A 27,340-nucleotide genomic window follows, 5' to 3' on the forward strand; every position below is an offset into this window, starting at 1 on the left:
TAGAACAAGTTCTTAATGCTATAATTCTCCATATTGTTATTTCTTCCTAATATTACAAAAGACATAAAATAAATACAGTGCTCTGGCAAGATTATTCACTGCTGGTTTGGTAACAAAACAAAAATAATAACTAATAGCATTTGTTGTAGGTTACAATGCATCAGACACTCTTCTAATCACTCTACATGGAATAATTTATTCCACATTCACAGAAAACTCACAACAGTATTATATTTATTTGAAAGAAGAGTGCAATTGAGTTGACAAAGGTAAGTGACTTGCTCAAGATTACACAGTTAGCAACAGAACCAAGACTCAAACCCAGGGAGTCTGGTTCTAGACACATGTCCCTTAATTGCTACTTACTACTGCCTCTTGAGTGATATATAGCAATATAACACATCGGTCATTCATTTCATCAAAAGCATAGGGATAATGTACCTTTCATATAACTATTGACATAATCATGGAGGCATCACTGTACCCATTTTACAGATATAGAAGCTGATTTTTTTAGTAGAATCACAGGTCCAGTTTTCTGTAACAGGTAAAGACTGGAGCTTTATACTCAGACTCAGCCTTCTGCATCTTCAAGATCACTCCCCACCCCATGCCACTTCATTAGAGAGCATTTGAAAGGACAAGTATGCTCTTTAAAAGAAATAAGCCAACTCTGCCGAATAGTGTAATGGCTAGATGGCTTTGCTGTTTTTGACTTTGATGGCTCCTGCACCCAATACTAAAGTGGCTATATCTACCCATGTGAGGGCTCTCAAGGCTCCTAACAAATTGGAAGAGTCCTGCACCCACATTTAATGTGGGTATCCTTCCAATTGCTCTGTAATAAGATGGCATGGGGATGAAGTTGGCAAGAGGTCTTGAAGTCACAGAGGACTGAATTCACATTCCAACTCCTTACCTGCTACATGTACCTGAGCCTATAATTTTACCAAAACCATCAGCTTCTACATCTGTAAAATGGGTATAGTGACTCCCTCATGGCTGTCAATAGTTGTTAAGGTACCATTATTATTCCTATGCTTTTGATGAAACAAATGACTGATATATTCTATATACCACTCAAGAGGCAGTAGTGTGTAGCAGGTAAGGGGTGTGTCTAGAATGAGACTACTTGGGCTTCTGTCTTGGTTCTGTCACTTACTAAATGTGTGACCTTGGTCAAGTGACTTACCTTTGCGGACTCAATTGTCCTCATCTGTCAAATGAAAATAATACTGTTGTGGGCTTGCTGTGAATGTTGAATAAATTATTCCATGTAGAGTGATTAGAAGAGAGCCTGACACAGCGTAATCAACAACAAATGCTATTGCTATTGTTTTTGTTTCTATAACTCCAAAAATGAAATACTAGGCTAGTAGTAAGTAAGCTTGCCAGAACATTACTTAGAAGAAATACTAATATAGAGCACAAACACACACACACACACACACACACACACACACACACACACGCACACACGGCAGTTTGTTCATTATTTCAGACACTAGGCCAGATTCTGAGCACACATAGAGCAGATTGAATTCTTACTTGTTCTCATTTCTGGCAGGTTGAGAGTTTCCTCTGAGACTCATGCTGTTCAGGCTGCCCGCTCACCAGCTTAGGAAGTCATTTCTCATTTGCTCATCTCACACTGTTTCAGAAAGCCAGGTTGCATTTCAAATGCAATAGCATGTCCAGACCTCCTGTGTGACATCTTACCTCCCATTTCCCACAGGTGGCCCGTGAGCATTTCCTCTAGCTCTAGAGTCCCACACACTTTTTTCTTGTTCTTTGCTCACCAGGCCGCATCCCTAGAGCTGTGGCCTCCATCAACCAGCACCTCCTGAAATCAGACGACGTGGTGAGCTGTTGCCTGGACCTAGGGGTGCCCAGCATCTCTTTCCGCATCAACGGGCAGCCTGTGCAGGGGATGTTTGAGAACTTCAACACAGATGGGCTCTTCTTCCCTGTGGTGAGCTTTTCAGCAGGTGTCAAGTAAGTTATGGCCGTGACCTCATGGAGAGTAGCTGTTACCCCACCTCCCACCACTCCTGGAGCTGGAAGCGTGGAAATCTCCTTCAGAGCTTCACCACCCCAAACCTAACTCTCCCAGGAAGGGAAGAGCAATGCAAAGCCATCCATTCACTCCATATACACTTGTAGAACACATACCTCCTACCAGGGTTATAGAATGTCCTCAGATAGATAGTAAGACAAATAAAATAAATCCTGTGTAGAAAATTAACAATTATGAAAAGTATCGTGTGCTCATTATAAATATTTTAAAAGATACAAGTCATAAATAAAACAATATCACCCATGACCCCATCACTGAGCTATAATCTCTTGATATTTTTATGTATTTTCTTCAGGTCTTTTATTCTACAAATATGTGTGTATAATTTTAATCGACATCCCCCTAAATCTGAATTTTTATGTCTTGATTACTTTTCATTCAGGAGTAAGTAATGAGTATTTTCCTGAGTCATTAAGTATCCTCCTGCACATGATTTATATGGCCATATAATATCCTTTTATTTGGCTCTCCCATTATATAGCCATTACTTTGTTGTTACACTTTCATGCTGATTCCATTTCATTATAAATTATTTTGAATATCCTTGAGCATAGCTTTGTCTGCATTTCTATTTAGTGCCTCGTACAAGTAGGTCAGAAGGAATGAACTTTGTGAAGTCCAAGTTTATAATTATGTGGCCAATAGATTTTTGGAAAGATTGAAAAGTTTGGAATTTATTATCAATAATTTTGAAATCTAAAAGGCTCTGAGAAACAAACTTCTTATGATTTCTTTCACCCACAAAATCTGAACTAAACTCATTTTGTGGCAAAACTATGAGCAACAACCGAAACTGATTTGGCTCAGTGGATAGAGTGTCGGCCTGAGGACCGAAAGGTCCCGGGTTCGATTCCCGTCAAGGGCATGTACCTTGGTTGCAGGCACATCCCCAGTAGGGGGTGTGCAAGAGGCAGCTGATCGGTGATTCTCTCTCATCGATGTTTCTAACTCTCTATCCCCCTCTCTTCCTCTCTGTAAAAAAATCAATAAAATATATATTTTTTTAAAAAAACTATGAGCAACAAAAATGAGGCTATTTTTAGTCTTTCCTTTATTTCACATCTTATGAATATTTACTTGTTTAACTATAGAAATATTAATGTATTTGATTATAGGGTACAGCTGCCCACCTGACTGTAGTAACTTTTTTAATATATTACGTGTTTCTTCTTTCTTTCTTTAAATCTAAAGAATTCTGCAGTCTAATACACAGCTCCAAACTTTTCATATAAAGGACTGGCTCTAGAGTATCATTTAAAGCAATATATGGAAACACCCAACTGAAAGGATCCTCGTGAACTTTTTCTGTTATTGGATATTTTTCATCTTTGCTAATTTGGGACACTTGTATCTTAAAGTTTTAATTTTCTATTTGAGTAGGAATATGGTTGAGCTTGTTTGCGCTTACTGTTTTTATGTATTATTTAACCCAATATCTTTGTTAATTTTTTTGTTTTTTGCCTTTCTGGTATAAATTTTGGAACAATTTTTACATATATTAAGGCTATTAAACTATTGCCTTACAGTTTTCAAATATTCTCAGTTTGTGATTTACTTTTGAATACATAATTTTTCTATTTTGTTTTTCCCTTTTACAAAAGTAATATAAGTTAAAGAAAATAACAAGACCCCATAATCATACCACCAGAGATAATCACATTACCTTTTATTTATGCATCTCAATATTTTTACATTAAATTGGACTTGTACTATTGGTGTGTGCTACATGCTGATTGTCTGCCTAGTATTACTAACTATTGTATTCATTGCTCTCCCTCTTCTTTGCACTATTTGGATGCTGTATTAACAATACATTTTAACATCTGGAAGGCAAAATCCTAATTTAACTCTTTTTTCCCAAAATTTTCTTAGCCATCTTGCTTCTTGCCTCTTAAGGAGATCACCATCAGTTAAGCAGGAAACTAGTTAGGATCACTGTGGTTTCTGGGGAAACCACGGGAAAGGGCCATACAAGAAGGAGAGTTGTGCAGAGCAAAGTTTTTGTGGGACCACAAAAAAGCCATCACAGAGCTCCCAGTATCCCAGTGATGGGATTTCTAGAGTGACAGCACTGTGATGTGCCTCAGCACCTCCTGCAGACTGAAAAATCAAGATATGTTCACATATTTATAACAGAGGATAAAAATTCTGTCCTGTTCCAGTAAATAAACTATTTAGGAATAAAATATTATCCTTTGGAAATGACATTCAACCTTTAGAATTTGACAAGCATGCACAGTATATACAGTAATGTATGTTTACAAACACACCTAGTAACACAATAGCCATGTACATACCCACAAACCCACACGTGCATATTTATAAGCATTCTCATATAGATGGGTATAATATATTGAAATTAACATTATCATTGCTGGCTATTCTTGTAAGAAAAGGAGAACCACGATAGTAAAAGTTTGCTAGGTTTGTAAATTTACTTATCACAGATTTTAGCAAGAGGATTTGTACATTAGCCCCAGGGACTAAATTCTAAAAGTTGGGAGTTGTTTCCCGTATCTCTCTGTGCGTATTTCTCTGTGCGGATGATATTTCCATGAGAATTTATGCCAATTTTCCCTTCATATGTGTGGTGTGACATATCATTCCTCGTTTGAATCCTTAGGAACATTTAGAAAACAAGGAGCATATTGAAAGATATAGGCACCCATAAGCACAAAGAAGCTGATTGGACAAAGACCCCCTGGCAGCTGGGGGAAACCAGTGTAAGCCCCATTGCTCATCTTCCCACTCCATTCCCCAAAAATAAGGAGAATGAATAGAAATCTAAATACAAGGCAAGAGCGTTTGGCTATCCACCTGTGGACTCGGTGCCTTCTTCTGGAGAAACTGCTCACTCTGAGCCGTCAGTGCCCAGGCCAGCATTGCCCATTTGCCTGGTGATTGATGGCCATGGATGCCCAGCACCGGTGCTCCTCCTGTCTTTATCTTCGCCACATCCCATGTAATGGGTTTTGCTTCCCATCTGAGAGAAGCACTTAGCTAGAAGTCAAATCTCTCCAGAGGGGTCTTTTCCAGTCTGCTGGTTAATGGACTTTTCCGAATGTTCTGTGTTTAGAGAATAGTACATCCAATCTTGCCTGTTGCATAATGATTTTTTAATCATTAACTCATCCATCTAATCTCCCTCAGAGCTATGAGATAGGACTTTTAAATGTGTGTGTGTTTTTGGTGTGTATGTGGTGGTGGGGGGTGATTTAAAAAAATCTTTTCTTGGCAAGGAACTGCAGCTAGCAAGTGAAGAAATAGGTGACTGATAGGTATCCACCTGTAGATCTTTCTAGCAGCTTGTCCCTCGGTTAGTAGATCACGCAGCCTTCTCCATGCATGGGAGAGAGAGAAGCAGAGTTCTCAGAGGAGAAAAATTATATGATGATATGGGTTACCCATTTATAAGGCACAGCTGCTGAGAGAATTTAAGAAACTGTACTGTGCAAATGTGCTGACTTGAAAAGCTAACACCTTAGTTATGAGAGCTTCTTGCTTATTGCAACTCAGCAAGCTTCAGCGGGACGCCAGGGGTTTGCAGTCTCTCAAGCCTCCTTCCTGTCAGGAAAATATCACCTCTGAGATATTTCTGTCTTTGGTTCTCAGAACATGATATGATCTGAGAAGAGATGGATCGCAGTTGGCCTGCATTCTTGGGAAATACCTTTCGCTGAAGTACATCCAATCCATCACATGGCGTCACTGGTCAGAGTCAGTGCTGGTCCTGTGTCGGTTTATTTTCACTTATGAGCAAATGGGATCGATGTCCTCATACTGACTGTCACGTCAGCTGGGGAGGTGTGATTTGTACTGAAGCACAGCAGTTCCTACTTCACTTTAGTCCTCTACTGCTTTAGTTCAGTTGTGCAGAGAGCTAGAAAGAGAAACCAGGATCTTAACTCCAAGTTAAAGGATCTTACTGAAAATAAATGTGTTAATAATAAGATTGAAAACAAATTATTTTTTACCCAATAGAGTAGAATTTCACCTGTTGTTTAGTGTCTCTCCTGGCATGGTGCAAGGCTATGCTCATCAAGAGGAAGATTCCTCTCCCATCAGAGATGAACTTAGAAATTGCCTCAATTTTAACTTCTGTATGGCTTCTAAATAAGATTTCTCTTTTACAGCCCCATTGCTCCTATTTAGTGGTCTTTACTGAGGTGGAAGTCTTGTCTTGGTGACCCCGCATTTTGTTTTTGTAATTACAAACTATCTTGTTAATAAGGACACCTGATTAAGATGTCCCTCCCAGCAGTCATCAAAAAGCAAAAATATTTTCAATTAGATTTACCCACAGTGGAATCAAAGGCAGCATGAGTAGTTATCGATACTAACAAAATCCACGCATCAATACGTAATCTCTCCTATTATGAATATGCCTTCTTAGCTTTCTTCCTGGTGTGATTTGTGGCCGGTGTGATTAGTTAGCAGAGCTTCGGTGTAACAGCCTTGTTCATGACAAGACAGAAGCTGGGATGAGTTATAAGTACCTTGGAGCCCACCAAAAAGGTTCAGCTACCTAGATGCCAGGAAACTCTTATTAAAAGATGGTCTGACCCTACCAAACGGCATCACGGCATGACCCACTGGGGAGCATTATGCAGAAGCTGAGAATATAGTGAAATTTGGGTATTACATTTTGTTTTGCAGGAAATTGATGAATTTATCACTGTAGTAGAGTGATTTTCAACTGGTGTGCCATAAAAATTTTAAAATATGCAATACCTGACTATATAGTGAGGGGCACTGACCTCTTTTCCCTTATTAGGGGTGTCGAACTCAATCAGAGAAGGGGCCAAAATCTAAAATCCAGCCTAAATCGCGGGCCGAATGGTTTACTGAACAGTCATAAACTGACAATGTCATAAACTGACAGCGGAGTGCAGTGATGACAGCGTGGTGCGGGCCACATTGCAAGGCCTGGCGAGCTGGATTTGGCCCTCGGGCCTTGTGTTTGACACATGTGCTAGATTGTCAAATTAAAAAAATGACAACAACCAACACAACAATAGCTGTCCAGTGTGAATGAATCAAAATTAGATCTGTTTTTATGTCAGCTCAGCAAAAAATATAATACATTTTTTGTGTGCCGCAGAATTTTAATAATTAGGAGTACTTTCTCATTAGGGATGAGAAAGGTTGAAAATTGCTGCTATAGTAGAATATATGTTATATCTATAAACTCCCCAAATATTATGTTATCATCTTACATAACTCTTTACCAGCCCTTGCTAATTTATAAAAACTTCAATATGCAAAGATGGTTGGTGTTTGCAGTTGCTTTTTGTTTTCCCTTGGTATCTACGGATTTGGCTGAAACTTGGGTAACCAACAGCTTAGTCATTTCCAGCTTGCTGTGGTCAATGCTGTGGAAATTATTGCTGAGATAAATATACTTCTGTGAAGAACATGATGAGCACTGGCTAGGTTGCCCTGGGCTTTCATTGAACACTGGCCAAGAAGAAATATGAATGTGGGAATGTAACATAACTCAGGTTGGTCTCCTGTCTAAGCAATACGGACTAAAGAAGCCATTACAAATCATGACTTATGAGTTGAATTCAGGTCAACAAAAGCTTGCTAAGTCTTTCTCCTCTTAACCACAATCTGTATCCTTTTGTTCTTTGGGACACCATCCTAACTCTCTGGGAGGGACTCAGTAGCAGGTAAGAGTAACTAAGACTAAAATATCTTCACACGATTGCTTGTAAGCTGTGAATAAGGAAACCTAGCCCTTGCTGAGCACAGCAAAGCTTTGATTTTTACTGTATTTTTTATTCATGGGTCAGTCTTTCAAATCTGAGTATTTGCAATAGGTATTCTCATCTCTTCTGCAAACTGGCAAGCAAAAACGCACACATCTCAAAAGATGAAAATGCTCATGAGGATTTTTCAATACAATTTGCTCTATTTTCAAAATCCGTCAAGTAAATAGAAAATTTTTCCACACATCCCGAAACTCCAGTACTCCCAAGTGGCCATTACTGAAGCTATTGCTCATTCTGAGGTGGAGGAATCTGAGGACACAATTGCTTACTGTAATCACTGTAGGAAGAAAAATCTTTGAGAGCTGATGGAGTGTCTGAGCCATGGGAAGGACCCCAGAAGATGACACAAAATGCTTTAGTGGAAGAGATTAAATTGATTAATGAAATTGATTTTAAAATTTATTAATGCATAGAAAAATCTGAGGATAAAGAAGAACTAATTTTAATTAAGAAATCTATTCTTAAATTATCTTTTTTTAAACTTTGACCTTTTCTGTGATGCTGGGAGAGTCTGTGGAACCCAAGGAGCAGGGAAGAATACACCTAGAAGAGAGAGACTTACATTATAATTGGAAACTTCTCACTTATGAATGAGGCAAATGATTCCAAAAGACAAATATTGAGTGCCAGATAATGGATGTATTGATAGGAATAAACTATGGGGGTTGTCATGTGGCATCAGACCTCTGTGTTGCAGCTGTGCAATGGCTGCCTCTCCCTTCTGGGGCCTTCTGTAGTTTTCTTGAAGGGCCTCAAGCTGGAAGCCTCTGACATGGGCAATTCTTTTAATACAAGCTTTGCACTTGTGTTGGCTGCTCCCTCTGACTCCAAACCTCCCTCTGCATTTTCCCAGGCCTCCCAGCTCCTGACCCCCTGGGTTTCTGATCTCTATTCAGTAATTTTCCTTTCTGGAGATAGCTGGCAGCTGGCTCATTTAGATTCTCTATCTAGCCTTCCAGAGGCACACTCCTTGGCCCCATCTCTCTCTCTCTCTCCCTTTTTTCCCATGAGCTCTCTCCCTTCCCTCCAACCTCCCACCCTCTCCTTCCCCACCACCAGCCCCATCACAGGCAAATGTGTCCCTTACTAAACCTTAGGGGCCAATTGCAAAGTTTCTGAGTAGGTCCTTGAAGCCCTCCCTCACCCTTTCACTTCAGATGGGAGGGAACCCCCACCTCCTTTTCTCCCTGACAATTCTCTCTCTCCATGTTAATTCCTTACCTCGCTTATCCCTGTGGAGGTGCACAGTGAGCTGAAGCTAACAGAACTGGGAGCACCTCACTCCAGGATGTGAAAAAGTTGGCATTCCCTCAATTATCCTCCTTTGGAAGCTCTGCTATAAGTCTGAGACAAAAGGGAGCCCACCCTAATATCCTCAAATAAAGTGATTTCAGCCATTTCATTCCTTTCCTTTGATTATTTCCTTCATACCTACATTTCATCCCTAGTTCTTTCCTTCGACCTGGTCAGTCTAGATTTCCCTGAGTGAGCCAGTGAGGGGGAGGACCCCCAATAGTGGTGGCGACTTGCTGGAGCCCATCCCACAGTCTCTGAGCAGCTCCTCATGGGCTGTGGGGGAAGGAGTCACAGACCGTGGGTGTGCCTGGCGCCAGCTCCTGTCCAGTCCCACCTGCTGGGAGCTGGGCTCCTGTCTGACAGGCCTTGGAAGCAACCCAAGACCAATCCTGCCACCCACTGAAGCATAGCATAATGGCTTGGAAGATGATGCTTCAGCAAGCAGTAAACACTGATTGCTCACTATGTAAATTTTTCATTTTACAGTTTGTGTGGCCATTACAAGAGATAAGATTAAGATTTATCTTCATTGTTGTTCTCTTTTTAATAACTGAATATACATGCAGAAAGCATTGTTCTCCTTACTGCTACATGGAACTCCACCTTTCTTGATTTGTTATCTTTCCAGAAGAGGACAGCCGATTTTAAAACGTAAGAGAAATTTTAAAACGAAACAGAGCTCAAGAGTAATTAAGTTCCGAGTAACAAAGAACACACTCGCCGTACAAGCTCCCAGCTCGGCTTCTTGCAGGAAGGATGTTCAATGAGGAGAGAAAGGCAAAAAACCCACACTCATTTCTTGCTCAAAAAGATCCCGTTTTACCCCGTAGTTTCCAGATGTCAGTAACACAGTCTGTTCTGTTATGGATGGATTGGGAAGTTCTCAACAAATGGTTGCCAGGCTTAGTCATTATTTCCTGAAGGTTCACAAAATTAGTAACACTGCAGGCTAATGACTCAATTTTGTTTTAATGTCATTGTTCATATTCTTAATATATGTAGATCGTGCCCTGTTGCATAATATTTAATGTAGGAACATGGGTAAGGAATAATTGTGGTGCTGGCTCTATAGCATTGTGGTTTAGTACTTTAAAATGGGAAAGTGGGAGGATTCATATTTCTATAATTAATCTTAAAATAAAGAATGTATTTGTGTTGGAAAGGAAAAACCCTAAGGTCTCTCACTTGCAGAGATTTTTATTTTTTATTTTCACAATCAGGCTATTTCTACAGTCACAATGACTCAGCCCACACTGTGATTCCTCTCGCAAGGCTGCCCTGCCAGGATGTTTCAGGTGAAGGAAGTGAGGCCTAGTAGAGAGTTTTGCTGGATCGCAGTCTTTCCTCTGTGTACCTCACCTCACTTCACACACACATGCCCACTCCATCAGCAATCCCTAACATTCCTAATTCCCTCCCCCTAAAGTGGGGTCTCTATGCTTGTTTTCATGTTGGCCATCATCACCCCAGTCCAAACCCACCCTCATCTCTCACTGTGACTAGAATGGTGTCAATTACAACTGCCTCCAAGTTGTTCCCCAGTCCTGTCTACATAGAGCAACTTGAATCTTTTTATCTTTTCTAAAAATCCCTTGGAAGTTTTCCACCTGGAAAAAAATCTTAACTCCTCGTGGCTCACAGACCCTGCCTGATCTTGCCCTGCCACCTCCCGCCTCATCTTCTGCCCCTCAGTCACTCCATGTTCTCGCCATACCACCTCTACCTGAGCTCTGTCTACCTCAGGGCCTTTGCACATGTTTTTTTCTGCCTGGAATGCATTCCTCCAGATTTTGAACTCATTAGCATCTTCTTCATCCTAAGGGGTTACTTATTATATATGTCTCTTCCTTAGAGATACCTTACTTGACTCCAATCTAGTAGCAACCCTCTTCCCCAATTTATTTGTCTCCCTCTTTATTCCCTCACTGCATGTCTCCCAATAAGAAATTAGACCTGTTTGTCTAGTTGGATGCCTACTCTGTGCTTTGTTCGGTGCTAAATCCTTAGTGTGGAGAACATTGCAGGTCCCAGGAGCTCAGCAAATGGTGGTCAAGTGGAGGGGGTGAGCATTGTGTGCAGATGCTATGTGTGTCGATTGATTTCTCCTGTGTGAAATTATTGTTGACCCTGCAGGGCTGCACACCTTACCATGTTTTCATTACTTAAAACTTCAGTCACATTTCCCCATCAATTTAACACAATTTCAGTTGACTTGGAAAAGCTGTATTTCTAGTTGCTAACTTAGGAGCATGTGAATATTATTTTGAAATGGTTCACTTTCACCGAAACCGGTTTGGCTCAGTGGATAGAGCATCGGCCTGTGGACTGAAAGGTCCCGGGTTCAATTCCGGTCAATGGCATGTACCTGGTTTGCAAGCATATCCCCAGTAGGAGGTGTGCAAAAGGCAGCTGATCAATGATTCTCTCTCATTGATGTTTCTAACTCTCTATCCCTCTTCTTTCCTCTCTGTAAAAAAATCAATAAAATAAAAATAAGAAGGTGCTTTATGAAATGGTTCACTTTCACCCTCTGTTCCTTGGGGTCCAACCCTAATGCTGACCTAACCTATAGATGTGGGGCTAAAATTTAGCCAGAATGCTGAATTAAAATGTTGAAAAAGACTTCAGCGCATGGTAATTAGTGCCTGCCATTACTATGAGCCCCAATTGTCTTTTCTCCCTCCTTTGGAGGGAGGTCCCTTCAGGCACCAGAGAAGGGAGCCAGGGAATCTGGCTTGGAGACCAGCAGGGTGGCTATGCCCCTAAGAAAAGCACCAGGACTCTAATAAGCAAACATTTTGTTCCCATTTGGCCTCTCTGGCGATGGCCACCTAAGGATGTTTCCTCAGAGTCGCCCTCATATGGCTGCTTTGGAGAACTGCAGCCTCTGCAGTGTATTTCTATAAAAGCCGCCTGGCATGTACACCATTTGTATTTAATACTCTGGTGCTACTAAATCCTTTGCCTTCATATAGAAATAGGAATTTCCTATTTTCCTCAGGTACTTACATCGTCCTTCCTTTCATTGACATGTGACTAATCTCCCTCAGATTAAAAGACTTAAAGTTCCCATGCACTAATTCCAATCTTATTTTTAGAGAATAATATCATTATCCCTGTTATTATTTTTAATACTTTAGTGATAATGTGTGTAGTAATTATTTATCTACTAGAATTGGATCTTTTTCACTCTAGTGAGTTTATCAGTCTTTTAAAAATGTGGCTGACATGGTCAACTAAGGACCACACTCAGTCCTCTGTCCACTGCTTTTGTTTCACACTTTAGGATGTTTGCTGTGCTGAGTCTGAATCCAGTCACTTCCCACAAAATAACTTGGGTGTAGGGGAAACTGATCTTGAATTTGTGCATATTTGGACTGGGATATTTTTTAACCTCTCTCTTCTTGGTCTCTCCAAATGACACAGAGTACGTTTCCTGATGGGTGGACGTCATGGGGAATTTAAGTTTCTGCCTCCCTCTGGCTATGCCCCTTGCTATGAAGCCTTGCTTCCCAAAGAAAAGATGAGACTGGAGCCTGTCAAAGAATATAAACGTGACACTGAAGGCATTAGAGATCTGTTGGGAACCACCCAGTTCCTCTCCCAAGCTTCTTTCACCCCATGCCCCATAGACACCAGTCAGGTAGGTTCAATCTGCCAACAGGAGGCAACCCACGAGGATGAAGTAATAGGGCTACATCATTCTTTCTCTGTTGTCTATAGAATTGTCATAGAATGTGAACCATTGTTATTCCTCATGTTTCCACCATAGGCGTAGGTTGATCTCTTTAAGGATTTCTTAACTAATGGACAAGTTAAGCACTTGCTACTCACAAGGCACTGTACTAAGCTCTCCCTGTGATGCATAGGCAGAACTGTTTTTGGTATTCTCTGGGAATTCACAACCAGGTTTAAGAGCTAAAAAGTGAATGTATTACTTTTTTAAAGTCTAAAAGTAATAACTTCAAAATTAAGAGTATGCACAAGGAAATGCTAAACAAGAATGGTTTAAGAGTCTGTGTAAAGAGGATAGAATTCAGTCAGGGACCTCAATAAGCTTAAAGGGGGATGAAGTAGCAGGATTGGGATAAGTAAGGAACTAGAAGTAAAAACTCAACTAGGGCAGGTGGTAATTAGTACTAGTACTTCTATGTGGCTGGATGCTGGGAAGAAGAGAAGTATATAGGAAAATAGTTAGAAATAAAATTGAAAGAAATGGGATAGAGAGAAGGGTTTTTAAAGTGCTGATAAATGGACATTTTTCCCTTCTAAGATCTATATTTTGAGAAAAAATTGGTTCACATGTTATGATAAAGGGCATAAATAGCTTTCAGTATTTTCTATAAGCCAGTGCTGCTCAAATCATTATTCTAGATGTTAGAGAAAATACGTGAAAAGGGAATTTGTTTTTGAGGTGCTTGGGGTAATGGTCTGGAGGCACAAAGCTCTTTTGCTGTATAGAAGGTCTCAAGCACACATTTTTTCATATAATTCGTATGACACTGTTACATTCAAAAGTGTGCACATGCTCATGAGTTTCCTTCTCAGGTCCTGTAGCTCATAATTTGTGAGGTCCCATAGAACAGAAACTGTAGCATTTCTTCACCTGCTTCACAGAGCCTAGTACAGCACCTAGTACGGTAGTTGGAGTTGAGAATGTGCTAGTAGATGGGAAACTATGGAGTCTGTGAGTCAGGGTGATCTTAGGACTCCGTCATCTGGTTCTGTTTCCTGGCTATTCTAGACAAGAAGTTTGAGGACCAAAGAACCCAATTAGCTTTTCTGTGTATACAAGGATACTAATGCCCGAGTTGGGGGAAGAGCATGAACAGGAGCATGACTCCTGCTTCCCTGTGCTGCTCTTCTTAATAAATTACCAGATCACTGTGTGTTCCTCAGAAAAGGCTTATTGGGGCCTCTAAAATATATTTTTTAAATGAGGGGAAGTTTTGATGAGGGAGGAGAAGAGGGCTTGACCAAAGAGTGAGAAGAGTTACTAAACATGCAGAATTGAACATTTGGAAATCAAAGAACAGAGATAGATCCACAAGCCAGAAAGGTACTGTCAGGACCCAAAGGTGAACTGGTATGGGAAATAACATAATAGGGGAGCTCTCATTGGAAAGGTACAATTTATTACCTCGAAGGAGACCTTGTCATTTATTAGAATCTACTATCCTGTGAAATTATTTTCAAAGAAGAAGTTAAATACAAGGTACTTACACATAGTCAACTCCATTCTTCCTGGGGCACATTAACCAATATGCCGATTAAGTATCACTAACTAGAGCCCTGTGGTTACACAGGAACAGTGCCCAGGGCTTGAACCACACAGCCCCTGAAGAGAAAGGAGCCCAGCTCTGAGCAACCCAGTCCCCAGACCTCTAGGAGGCAGTAATAAAGCCTGTGTTACTCCGTCCTAGGTAGTCATCAGCTGAGGTCACTGACATTGTGATCTGGGTTATATGTGGAGGCCTCTTTCCACATTTTCTTCTTTCACTGAAGCATGTGGTTCCTCCTTTGTGCAAATCTACTTCCAGACTATAATCAGTTAATGGAGCACTTGGTTTTAAAATATTATCTTCGTTAACCAGTAAAATCCAGTTGTAATTTGTTTTATTATTGTAGTAGTAAACTAAAACTAAAATGGGGGGCAAAGAGAAACTACTTGGTGGGGCCCACAGTTTGTAACCTCAGTGGAGAGACAAGCAAAGTTCCAGGAAAACAAAGAGAAATTCTTCCCTGAAGGTAATTGTAGAAGACCTCCCAAAGGTGGTGACATTTGAGCTAAATTGAGAAGGATAAACATTGAGGGTGTTTGTGTTAAAACCAGAGCTGGACAGCAGTTAAAGTGGTAAAAATAAATTTTACTTTGAGTCTATTGCAATAAAGGGAAAAGAACTCCAGCGCAGAGCTGGGTCAGTTCTGAATGCAGCGAGAAGAAATGGGGATTTACAGCCAAGGAGCAGGTTTAAGAGTAGGGCCTGGGGTGGTCAATGATGGTCAGTTACTAAAAGGAAATATCAGGGGTTGGATGGATTCTTGCCAACCTGATGTACTAGGATTCTAGATGAGGGCAGGAGGGAGTGATCTGCTACCTGGGAAATGGCGGGGGATGAGGAAATTTGATCAGATATGGGAAGTGATCAGATAACAAGAGTAGGAGATTCTCATTAAACTGATTTAGCATGGTTCTAAAACTAGTGTCTTGAGGGCAGGGCCAAAAATGGAGCCTAGTAAAAAAAAAGGCTCAGAAGTACCTGTCTAGAGTTTGATCAAGGAAAGAGTCTTTGTCATTTGTGTATCATGGTGAGTATAAGGTAAAGGTTGCATATGCAAGGGCACCAAACTGTGGAACAGTGTGTGACCTTTTAGAATTTCAAGAAGTTTGGAAAGAATATGTTTGGGAGGACCATGATGAGAAAACTAAAGAAACACACTTAGTTAAGATAGCTAGTCTATGTCTTAGGAGTGCCAAGGAACACTTGGAGACAGGCAGGAAGAATGTGTTTTAATGTGGTTTTGCTTTTATAGACTTATCACTCTGACCAGAGAGAGTATGGAGTATAGATTGATGATAAGGACCCGTTATGAGGCTCTTACAGTGTTCTAGGGAGAAAATAATGAGGTGGAATGATGTAGAGAAGAGAACCCTTCAGAACTATGCTTAGTGAATAAACATGACATATTTCATGACTGATTAGACAGGGGAGGTGGATGGGGAAACAGATAATGCCAAGAGGGAAGACACTAAGATGACTTCCAGGCTTAAAGCAATGGTGAGGCCCATTAACAAAAAAAGGAGGGGGGGGGGGGACAGGAAGAAAAAAATGGTTTAAAAGGAAAAATAATGAATTTATATTTTAATAACATATTGAGTTTACTTTGGTGGAAAAATCCTGTAGGCAGTTGGAACAATGGGTCTGAACTTCAGGAGAGACCGTGACTGGAGAAGTACTTACTTGAGAGTACCCATTGCAGGGAGGTGAAAGCTCCCAGGGAGAAAGCATAGAGAGAGAGAGGATATATGGCCCAGGGAAGTATTCACAGGAGAAGAACATGCAAAGAAGACTGAGAGGAGATGGGCAGAGAGGAAGCCAAGAGCGGAAAGAATCCTAGGATACACGTAGGAAGTCAACTAGAACGCCTGATCCATAGAGATATTATGGTAGATTTAGAACAGTTGGCTCTTGTAGTTCTGACTTCACACTTGTTCCTTTTCCTTTTAGGTGGTTTTGCCGCCTCACCTAGAGAAGATCCGAGACAGACTGGCTGAAAATATCCACGAGCTTTGGGGAATGAACAAAATAGAGCTTGGCTGGACTTTTGGCAAGGTACGGCTTCCAATGGCCAGGCCGAGGTGGACAGTTGGATTGCCTTGTTACCTGGAAGGATTCTCCAAAGACTTGAATGAGGAAGGGAGCCTCATATGCTAAAACGCGCTCCTGACTACCACCTGTCTAGCTGCCACTGTGTGCAGCAGTAGGCTTGTTTGGTCATTGGTTTAGCATTGTCAGGAGTGCTGGGAAGGCCAGCTCTGCACAGACAAACCCAGGAACCTACTTCTCTTTTTACTACCAAATGATGGTTTCCTTTATCAGGGAATAGCGAGTGAGGTCCATTCTGAGCACCGCTTTGCACAGACAAACCCAGGAACCTACTTCTCTTTTTACTACCAAATGATGGTTTCCTTTATCAGGGAATAGCGAGTGAGGTCCATTCTGAGCACCGCTTGGATAGCCCAGTCATCTCCCTTTCCTTTAGGAAAGTTGTGCTCTCTGCATGGGTGATAAAAAGAAGCTGATTCATTGTCTGGAATCAGAATTTGTTTAATACGGTTTTTGGACATATCACTTAAGTTAATGGACACTCAGGGGAGGTTAAAGAGCCTCTTTCATGAGAAAGCTTTTTTCACTGAGGCTGAAAATTGATTTTGTTCTGTGATTTGTAAGGTCATGTCTGAGGCAGAAGTACTAGTATAGGTGAGTTCTGAAGCTTCCTGTGACCCTGACAATCTCAAATTATTCATGGTTCAGCTAAGTTACTGCCAGGGGTCCTGCACTCTAGCACGTATGTTGGTATAGCTACCATGAAATATTCTCCTTGAATCTAACCACCTCTCTGCTGTATGCTCTGATAGTACCGCAAACCTCTCCTGTAGAAAACTAAGCACAATTGTAACTTTTCCTTTATTTCTATTACTAGGAGCCCAGTGCATGAATTTGTGTACCTTGAAAAGAACTACAATGGGCACAGGGACAGGTCTTAGCCCATCTTCCACAACCCACCTGGCCCCTCCCATCACGGCCCCGAGTACCCTGTCTGCTGGCAGCCCTGCTCCTTTCTCCGCCACTCCTATATGCTGATGCTGACTGCACTAGCCCTGCTTGCACCCACTGATGGCACTGAGCAATTGGGGCCAGGGCCATCAATGAGTGCAAATGCTGCCTCAATTTCCCCTCAGGAGCAGGGGGAGAAGGAGGAGAAGCCCTCAGGGGCAATCTGGGCTAGCAGCCACTGCTCACACCCACTGTTGGCTCCAAGGAATTGGGACTGGTGCCAGATGTGAGTGGTGGTTCTAGCAGTGGCTGTGAGTGTAAGCAGTACTGGCACCTGCATTGGGTGCAAGCGGGGCCATTGCTGGCAGCAGGTGCAAGAAGTGACTGCCAGCCCTGGTTGCCCCTCTGGAGCAGGGGGAAGTGGAGAATCCCTGAGTGGCTATCGGGGCTGGCAGCCACTGCTCACACCCACTGATGGCACCAGAGATCAGGGCCAGCACCAGGAGCCAGCGGTGGGTGCAAGTGGGGCCAGCAGTGAGTGCAAGTGCGAGCACTGAGTGAGACCATGGTGCACGGGGGCAAAGAATTTTCAGTAACACCAGAGGCTCACCCCAATGACAGCAATGCCCCACTTTGGTCTGACACCCCCAGTCACCTCCACCATCCCACCGTAGCCAACGCCTGCCATGTTTCCCACGTGCCCCCTGGTGGTCAGTACATATCCTAGTGACTAGTTGTTCAGTTGTTTGGTTGTTCCACAGTTCAGTCTATTTTGCATATTAGCCTTTTATTATATAGGATTGTTTTATTGCATTCTGCCCCATTAGACTTTATCTACTCATGGGGATGGGGCTATCCCAGATCACCAGTGAACTCTTAGTGTCTAGCTCATTACCAACCACATAGTAGACACTCAACAAATATTTGTTGAATTAATGAAGTAATTCATTAACTAAATCAATAGCCATAGTGTGAATTGAGATGCACTGTAAGTATAACAAATGCCAGATTTTGAAGATTTACTATGAAAAATAATTTAAAATATCTAATAAATTATCTCATATTACTTTTAAAATGGCAATATGATGGATATATTGGGTTAAATACATCATTTATATTAATTTCACCTGTTCTTTCTCTTCTAATATGGCTACTAGAAAATCTGAAATCATAAGTGAGGTGCATCTTTATGGCTGACCTTGACCTGGTCCAGCTTCTGTAGTCCTTTATGATCTAAAGAATGCTGCCTTCAGTAGCATTGCAGTTCCATGAATTCGGCCAGTTGGAGCATGGCTACCATGTGTAAAATTGCTTCTCTGGAAAAGTATGTTCTGAATGCAGATACCTGGCTTTGCACAGAGCACAAGCCACTGGCAGCTAGGGGACTGAAACATTTACTAGAGAGATCATCTATTTGCCTATCAGCAAATAACTGTCTTTCCCTTGCCTGATAGAGATTACCTGGGTCATGTTTCACACTGTGTCCTTTTCTGTTTTCCAAGGCAGTGCCAGCTGTCAAACTTAAATGATATTCTTTATGTTGTCACCTAGATACGGGATGACAATAAAAGGCAACACCCCTGCCTTGTGGAGTTTTCAAAGCTTCCCGAAACTGAGAAGAATTATAACCTGCAAATGTCAACTGAAACCTTAAAGTGAGTGTTCAGTGGAATTGAATTTGGACTAAAGTGAGTGGATGACTTAATGCCGTTTAACTAAATTTCAAAGACATGTCCTTTGCCTGGAAAACATGACCCATTCTGATAAATTAGAGGGTGATTATTCATGCCACAAAAGGATTTAGCAGAGTGAATGACACCCACCATTGTTATTTAGCATATATATTTCTTTAGAGGCCATTTGCTATTTTCCAGAGAAAAGGAATGTGTGTGTGGGGGGGGGGGGGGTGTGTGACAGAATCAAAGCACCAATTTCTTTTTGTAGTTAGGTTAAATCAAGAAAACAAGATATGGTGTTTTGAAAAACCAATGAGAAAACATGGTTTGATTCACTAAAATTCAATTTAAAAACCACTTTTAACTTATCTGTGATCCCACACATGATTAAAAGCCTAATTCAGACTTTACATTTTTTAGCCCAAGTTGATATCTCCCAACTTGAATTTCCTTTGTTACCTCTTCTCTGTGTATTGTATTTCTGTTCTCTAGGGCAAAACATTTTAACACTGTGGTTTGTTGGCAAAACAATGCTGGGTCATCCTGCCTTGCCAGGGGCTCATATATGTGATGTCTTCAGTCACCCTGAGGCTTCCTGAGGTTACGGCTCTGGTACCTCACAGTGACTAGTGCAGCTTAAGGCCCTGCATTGGGAGGGCTCAGTCAGTACTCGCTGACTCAGGAATTGCCATTATGATCCTATCTGTTCCCTGGAATCAGAGAAGCAGGATACAATTCTAATTCAAATTTGTAAACTCCAAAATGTCTCGAAGTGGGATTATGAACCAACATTTTTAATATTCTTTTTTTATTATTTCTTTATTGATTACGGTATCACGTATTTGTCCTCAACCCCTCATTCCAATCCCCCACCCTCACCCCACTCATGCCCCCACCCCCCTGTTGTCCTTGACCACTGGTTAGGCTCATATGTATGCACATAAGTCCTTTGGTTGATCTCTCCCTTTTATCCTCACCCTCCCTTTGAGGTCCAACAGTCTGACCCATGGCTCCTTATCTCTAAGTCTGTTCTTGTTCATCCGTCTATGTTGTTTACCATTTCCCCTAGATGAGTGAGATCATGTCCTACTGGAAATATACTTTTAAGAATCAAAAAACGAAACAAGCAATAATCGTTATGCTGAAAGGCTTATGAATCAGTCTGTAGTGAGCTTCTTTCTGAGCCAACAGTTCTTTTGAGACCCAATTTCAATGTCAAACAGTTCTTTATATGTACATGTCAGCAATTATATTTCAGTTCTGGATGGTGGCCAAATGGTGGTAATGCAGGTCCAACCTTCTCTGGTTTGGTCCTGGGTAACTGCAGTGATACACAGCTGCTGACTGCTATTATGGCAAGGCGTCGTCAGCAACTTCCATCTCTGGACTGCTTCTCTTCTGTCTTCATGGTTGGAGTAGTCCTGTCAATTCCTCTCTATTGCCAGAATCCACATGGTCTGAGAGTTGTTTTCTGAAAATATGCAAACATATTCTCAACCAACAGTTAATAAAGGAATATTTCTATAAATTTGACTTGGGATCCTTTTTCATTTTTTGCCCAAATGATTTTCCTCTGGCTTGTTTTGACACCATGTGTGTTTTTCATGGCATTTTTAATATTCTTACGCTTACTATCATTTAAATCTGGAGTTGGCAAACTATGGCCCATAGGCCAATCTGACTGGCCACCAATTTTTATAAATAAAGTTTTATTGTAACAAAGCCAAGGTTATTGGTTTGCCTATTGTCCATGACTGCTTTCATGCTCTAGACTGGCAGAGTTGAGTAACAGACACATGACCCACAAAGCCTAAACATTTACTATCGCCCTTTGCAGAAAAGCTTTGGTAAGCCGCTGGTCTAAATGAATGACAGTTGTTTGCTTTTATCAACTGGGATGTGAGATAGGGTTCTGGCTGTCCTCTATTTGCAGCTAAGCCTAATCTTTCCCTCTGTTTCATCACAGAACCCTCCTGGCCTTGGGGTGTCACATCGCTCATGTTAACCCAGCTGCTGAAGAGAATCTCAAGAAGGTCAAACTGTCCAAAAAGTAGGTGATTGCTTTTAATGGTCCAAGACTTCAGTGCTTCAGTCTGGTTTTCAAATTGGGAGAATGAGAGACCCATGCACAAAGACAGATAACAACCCCGGGTACTGATAGTACCAGGCCAGGGTGACTCCTCCAGTTCCTCAGGCTGCACAGAAAGCCCCAGACAGGAGCCTGCGAAAGTACAAGTGTTTCCAGGCTTTCCCTTTTTCTGTTCCTTCTGCCCAGATCTACACTACTATTCATTTTGAGCCAAGAGATGCAGCACTCTCAGCTGGATGTGTTGCCTTTGGTCTATAAATAGCAGTTGGCACAGGACCCTGAAAATGGTTGGTAGCCACAGCAAAGATCCACTGCTCTCACATCGGGCCAGCCTCCCAAATTCTTTGTGAAAATGGGTGTCTCTGCCAACATTTAATTTGGCCCCTAACTCTGGATGTGCCCTACTCTTCCTCCTTCCTGCACATTCAGAGTCACATGGGCTCACACATTCAGATACATGCTCAGGGGCACACTGGCTTGCTCGAATGCCCTCCCTCGTATGCCAGACTTGGATGCTCACACATTCGCACAGGTGTCATAATTAGTTATGGAGCCAGGGCATTGCCAGAATTAATCAAATGCTTCTCTTCCCCTTCTTCCCTGTTAAATTCCCAAGCTCCTCTCTCAGAGCCTGAGAGCAGCACATCTAAGAGGCAGCAGAAGGAGGGGCAGTCTGCTGGCCCAGGCTGCTGGAGTCAGTGGCAGCAATCAATGCATTTTGGCTAGTTCATAATCAGGCATCCTGAAAAGGTGGAGGAGGGGCAGTATCTTATGCCTACAATAGACCCTGAATCTCACCCTGCTTAGAGATTCCTGGGTAGTGTGAGCCTTGGTCTACAAGTCATCACCATTAGGTTCTGGCCCTGGTCTGGGCATTCATTGATCCTGAAGCCATGGGCACCTCTGGACTCACATTCCCAAGTGGCATGATCATCTGATCCTCTGAGAGTCACTCTACAGTGCACCCTGTCCTCTGCATTCACACACACATCTACAATACATGGACTATACTGCTTTTTCTCATCTTCACGTCATCTTTAAAAGAAAGACATTTGAGGCTGTGACTCCTGGACCGGACACCTAACCATTAAGGTCTCTTCAAGATCAGAGATTCTCTAGTGCCATGATTTTTTTTAATTCCCAAAGTAAAGGTTTAATTTTCCAAGACTGAACAATCATTCTCTGCTGATTTATAAGAAACCATTGGCTCAAGGTCCTGTCCTTAATGATATGGTTAGAACCTTTTGTGTTTTAAAGTAGAATGGAAGAGCTTCTTGGTGTTATAGCATGCTAACGGTACCCATTATTTGTAGAGCAATAAGTGTTTCATTACAAATAAGGATGGATACATACACTTTCTTCAGCAGTCACCTTTGAGTCTGTGACACACTCTGACTAAAATGATGGTGGATGAGGGCCTTCATCTATTGACTTGAAATAGAATTGACCTATCCATTCTGCCACAGGAGAGAGGCTGTGACTAGAGCCCAGTTTTCAGAATTCTCTTACTATGTGCTATTGATCTAAAATCTGAAATGGGGGAGACATACAGATCTGTTCAAAACATAATTTTTTTTCTTTTTACTTGTAGCTATATCATGTCTAATGGCTATAAACCAGTCCCTTTGGATTTGTCTGATGTGAAGCTATTACCTTCTCAGGAAATCTTAGTGGATAAGCTTGCAGAAAATGCACATAATGTCTGGGCAAAAGACAGAATAAAACAAGGATGGACTTATGGCATTCAACAGGTGAGAAGTGCTGGGTCAGGCCTGCTGGGAAAGTTAGGAGACGTGATCCTCCATCAACATGCCATTATTTTGGTGGGCGTTAGGTTGGAAAATGGCCATTTTCCTTGCATTCTGTCCTCCCTGCCTCAGCTCATTCATTATTTATAGAATCTTGGGCCTGGACAGTCTTCATAATCATAACAGTGATATTAACTCTCAGCACAATTCCAATTTTATAGAAGGACAACTTTACTTTCTTTTATTAGTCTGGTTCACTTGTGATTGTGTTGCCCTTGCATGTGTGTGCCTACTGGCTGCATCTGCCTTCATCCCCTCCCTGTCTTGCTGCATGCCTTGTGGAGAATTGAGCTTTCATGCCACTCTCCAAGGCTCTCACAAATCAACATCAGCTCAGCTGTATTTCTGGAATGGTCTCACATATCTACCACTGAGAGTGAAAAGGAGGGGACACTAACACAGGCGAGGGGCAAACCAACCTTCTCAGAATCCTGTGCCCCTCTTACTTCAGTTCATCAGGCCAAGATTCCTGGGCAGTCATGATTCTTAGTTTGAGCAGGAGGCAGCCTAAGAGCCAGGGTGCAGCAAGGAATTAGGAAGAGTTTAGAGCCAGATTTCAGCTCCAAACCATCTGGCACACTCTCTTCTTGAGATGCTTCCTTCCTCATGTTAAATACCAGGATTAGAGTCAAGGAAGTTCAGGAATAGCTGTGTGTACTCATTTTCATTCATATCTGAGTCTCTGAACCTACACATGTGCAGAAGCAAGAAGACCACTACGAAAGGAACCATTGTAGGGAGGGAATTAAAGGGCTTAATGTCAGGCTGAATATTTATTTATAATGACTTATCACTGCAATTATCTTCTTAGTCCTCCCTAAGGAACTGAGGCAGACTCTGATATGAGTATGTGTCTCTGCAATGAAATGGACCCACTATGGTTCTGCCACCTTTTCTAACGTTTCTCTGTTAAGAGGCTGTTGTGAGGAGGCTCTAACAGTTTAAATCATGGCATGATTGTTCCATGGGGGGTAGTTACATAAATCCCCATCTGCCTTGCCTTGAGAATGGAGGTTTCCAACTCTTTCATGACACTTCATTATACTCCTAGCCTGGCATTATTTAAAAAGTGTTTCTTTAATGCTGGCTTTGAATATAATTAAGTTTTTTTCCCATTTATACTCATTTAAGTCTGAAGAGAAGTAATAGATATGCATACTGCGAAATATCCCAGCACTAGGAGAAGAGCTAGTAGACTCACAAGAAAGAAGGGACTGTGGCTGGGAATGTGTGAGTGGGACAAGCTATTTGTAAAACAGAATGTATTTTCTTCAAACCTTTTTTCTCTGGCCTTGCCTAGGATTTGAAGAACAAAAGAAATCCCCGCCTGGTGCCATATGCATTACTGGATGAGCGTACCAAGAAGTCAAACAGGGACAGCCTTCGCGAAGCTGTCCGGACATTCGTTGGCTATGGCTATAACATCGAGCCATCAGACCAGGAACTAGGTAATGAGTGGAGATTGCTCATTCTGGTCCCTATTTAACTTTACTTGCCCTCTTCTGGGGAAATGCTACCTTTGAGTAAGTCTAACTTGTATCATTAAAAATGATACTGGTGCTGAAGAGCACTAAACTAAATGGGATATTTTAAGAAGCAGGGTGATGGGTGGGGAAACTATGTTTGATAATAAAACACTGTCCCATTGACAGATGTGTCTGTAATGAGCACCTCTATGACTCAATCCTACAGGGAGTAAATTATTATCCAGCATAGCTGAACTTTTCAGGTTATTTATTTGGTCACAAAACCTTCATTTCTTTTATTTTCCAAACATGTGAATATCAGCTTAATTTTGGACCAGATAATCTCATCCCTCAATGAAATTCTCTCACTGATTTAAGTCAACAGCTATACTTTATATGTCATTGTCATCCCATACCCCATAATATTCCTCCAGGCCACTGGAGCAGTATTACAAGTGGTTATAGGGATGGGTTTGGGATAAGACAGACCTGGGTTCAAATCCTTGCTCTTGAATTATTGGCTCTGTGACATTGAACAAGTGATTTATTAACCTCTCTGAGTCTCAGTTTTTCCTCTGTAAAATGATATGATTCAAATGATGATTATTATATTATGAACAGAATATTATATTAAATAGTGGGAGATCTATCATCAGTCTTTGTTGTTTTCAGATTCTTTCAGGGAATGCTACCTAATTAATAAAGTTTTGTCTTTTCTCTCTCTCTTTCCCTTCTGCACCCTCAACTCCCCTTCCTTCTCATGATAGCTGACCCAGCTGTGGAGAAAGTCAGCATAGACAAGATCCGATTCTTCCGAGTAGAGAGGTCTTATGCAGTGAGATCTGGAAAGTGGTATTTTGAGTTTGAGGTGGTGACCGGAGGAGACATGCGTGTGGGCTGGGCCAGACCGGGCTGTCGGCCTGATGTTGAGCTGGGGGCTGATGATCAAGCCTTTGTGTTTGAAGGCAGCAGGGTGAGTCTGGACAGTGTCCACACATCCTCAGTCCAAGTTTTTTTCTTGCTCCAAACACTTCACTGGAAGTTGAAAATACTGAGTGTCTGGGTCTCTGGCTTCAAAATCAGTGGCCACCACCACAGTGGTTTAATTTAAACCACTATTAGGTTATTACCTAGTGATTATCATTTTGCTCTTTGCTCTGGTGAAGGGGAGAACTATACACCCAACTTCTTTCTGTAATTACCTGTACATCTATCTGCCCTTGTCCCTCACCCCAGTGCCTCTACTCCAGAGGAGGTTCACAGAACACTATGCAGCCAGTATCTGGGAAAGTCTTACCACTTTGCCTTAGAGGGAGGCCTGCTTATTGTCATAGCTGACTAGGTATTGGGAAACTTGGGCCACCTTTTCTCATGAGCCTTTTGTATCTCAGTTTCATTCATCTGTAAGATAGATCACTCCTCCCTGTGATTTGGCCTTGGTAGAGAAGTGAGTGCCTTGTAGAAACCAGGTACCACTACCAGTTAGGAGAAATTGCTCCTTTGGTCATTTCTCTAGCATCACTCTGAGCTCTGGGATCTTATCTCCTAGGGCCAGCGTTGGCATCAAGGGAGTGGGTATTTTGGACGTACCTGGCAGCCAGGAGATGTGGTTGGATGTATGATTAACCTGGATGATGCTTCAATGATCTTCACACTGAATGGGGAGTTGCTGATCACCAACAAAGGCTCAGAACTTGCCTTCGCAGATTATGAGATTGAGAATGGTAAATCGACCACCTTTCCCTTCCTTCCAACTCCATGAGTTGTAGAAAAATCCAGGGAGAGTTGGGTGAGCTCTTCTATCTTCTTATTTAGGATGCTCTGTCTTTTGCATATTTGAAACCCCACTGGTGAAAACTAGCCCTTATACTATCATTATTGAAGAAATCAAGATAATGAGGATAGTTGGTATATACAGCATAACTATAAGTAATACTAGTAAACTTCCAGGCAGATTGAGTAAGAAGCTTTCCTCTAATTCCCTGATCTGCACCTTGGCAGTTTAAATTTCCCCAGGGTGCCTAGTATTACAGAAGAAATGCTAACTGCATGTGGACTAATGTCCCTGGCAGAAGAGAAGTCAGTGAATTAAAGAATTATTCTTTTATTCTGATTTAAATTGTCAGTCTGCATGTTTGTGTAATTGAACTTGATGCTTTGATGAGAACCATTAAAACACTAACGTTCAACTTAGCTGTTCCCTTGAATGAAATACAATTTATTTTGAAAATCAAACATGCTGGGAAGCCTGAGCACAGTGGCATTTATTAATGTCCATCAATGGACCATAATCGGAGCAGTACTTTAGACACACAAAGGAGCAATTGACGCTCTGATTTCCTGTCTACAGGGCTTCATTGTGTACAGAAGTCGTTGGCACATAGGAGAAGGAGCACTGGACAGGAGAGGCAGCTGACTCCCTCTTAACAAGCTGTGTCCTGGCTTAACTGCTCTGGGCTTCACTCTCTCCATCCAGACCAGATAATAAGAGGACAGACCCTCCCCCCCCCTCAGTTACAACATCCTCACCAGATATAAAATCCTACGGCAATGACTTACTAACTGCTGAGTGCACACCATTGCTGTGCCCCTCTCTGCTGCTTCGTTACAGACAAGGAAGGGGCAGAGTAGCTGAGAGGGAAAGAGACTACTCTGGGTCAGGAGACCTGAGCTCTCCTCCTGCCCCTGCTATTCCCCACCTGTGGCATCTTGGGTCGATTTGATTTAACATCTGTGCATCTCATCCCCCCCTCTAAAATGAGCTCCTTGGTAGTTCTAAATGTCTAAGACATTACAAAAAAAAAAAAAAATAGTCCCTACTGACAAAGCTAAAAAATATAAGACTGCATAGGCAAGAGCGGTGGAAATATATGAA

General features: G+C 41.8%; 1 protein-coding gene across 3 annotated transcripts in view; it reads left to right on the plus strand.

Moving 5' to 3' along the window:
• Window positions 1-27,340, plus strand: part of RYR3 (ryanodine receptor 3) — a 508,007-nt gene that overhangs the window by 281,794 nt on the left and 198,873 nt on the right. For all 3 annotated transcript variants that reach the window (XM_084861661.1, XM_084861660.1, XM_084861662.1), the window contains exons 19-27: window positions 1,803-1,995; window positions 12,574-12,790; window positions 16,377-16,481; window positions 18,978-19,081; window positions 21,069-21,152; window positions 22,783-22,942; window positions 24,300-24,447; window positions 25,233-25,438; window positions 26,015-26,189. In XM_084861661.1, coding sequence (XP_084717787.1) covers window positions 1,803-1,995; window positions 12,574-12,790; window positions 16,377-16,481; window positions 18,978-19,081; window positions 21,069-21,152; window positions 22,783-22,942; window positions 24,300-24,447; window positions 25,233-25,438; window positions 26,015-26,189 — 1,392 coding nt within the window. The remainder of the gene's footprint in view (window positions 1-1,802; window positions 1,996-12,573; window positions 12,791-16,376; window positions 16,482-18,977; window positions 19,082-21,068; window positions 21,153-22,782; window positions 22,943-24,299; window positions 24,448-25,232; window positions 25,439-26,014; window positions 26,190-27,340) is intronic.

Source organism: Pipistrellus hanaki (assembly GCF_964339955.1).
Source record: "Pipistrellus hanaki genome assembly, chromosome: 1".
NCBI classification, from domain to species: Eukaryota; Metazoa; Chordata; class Mammalia; order Chiroptera; family Vespertilionidae; genus Pipistrellus; species Pipistrellus hanaki.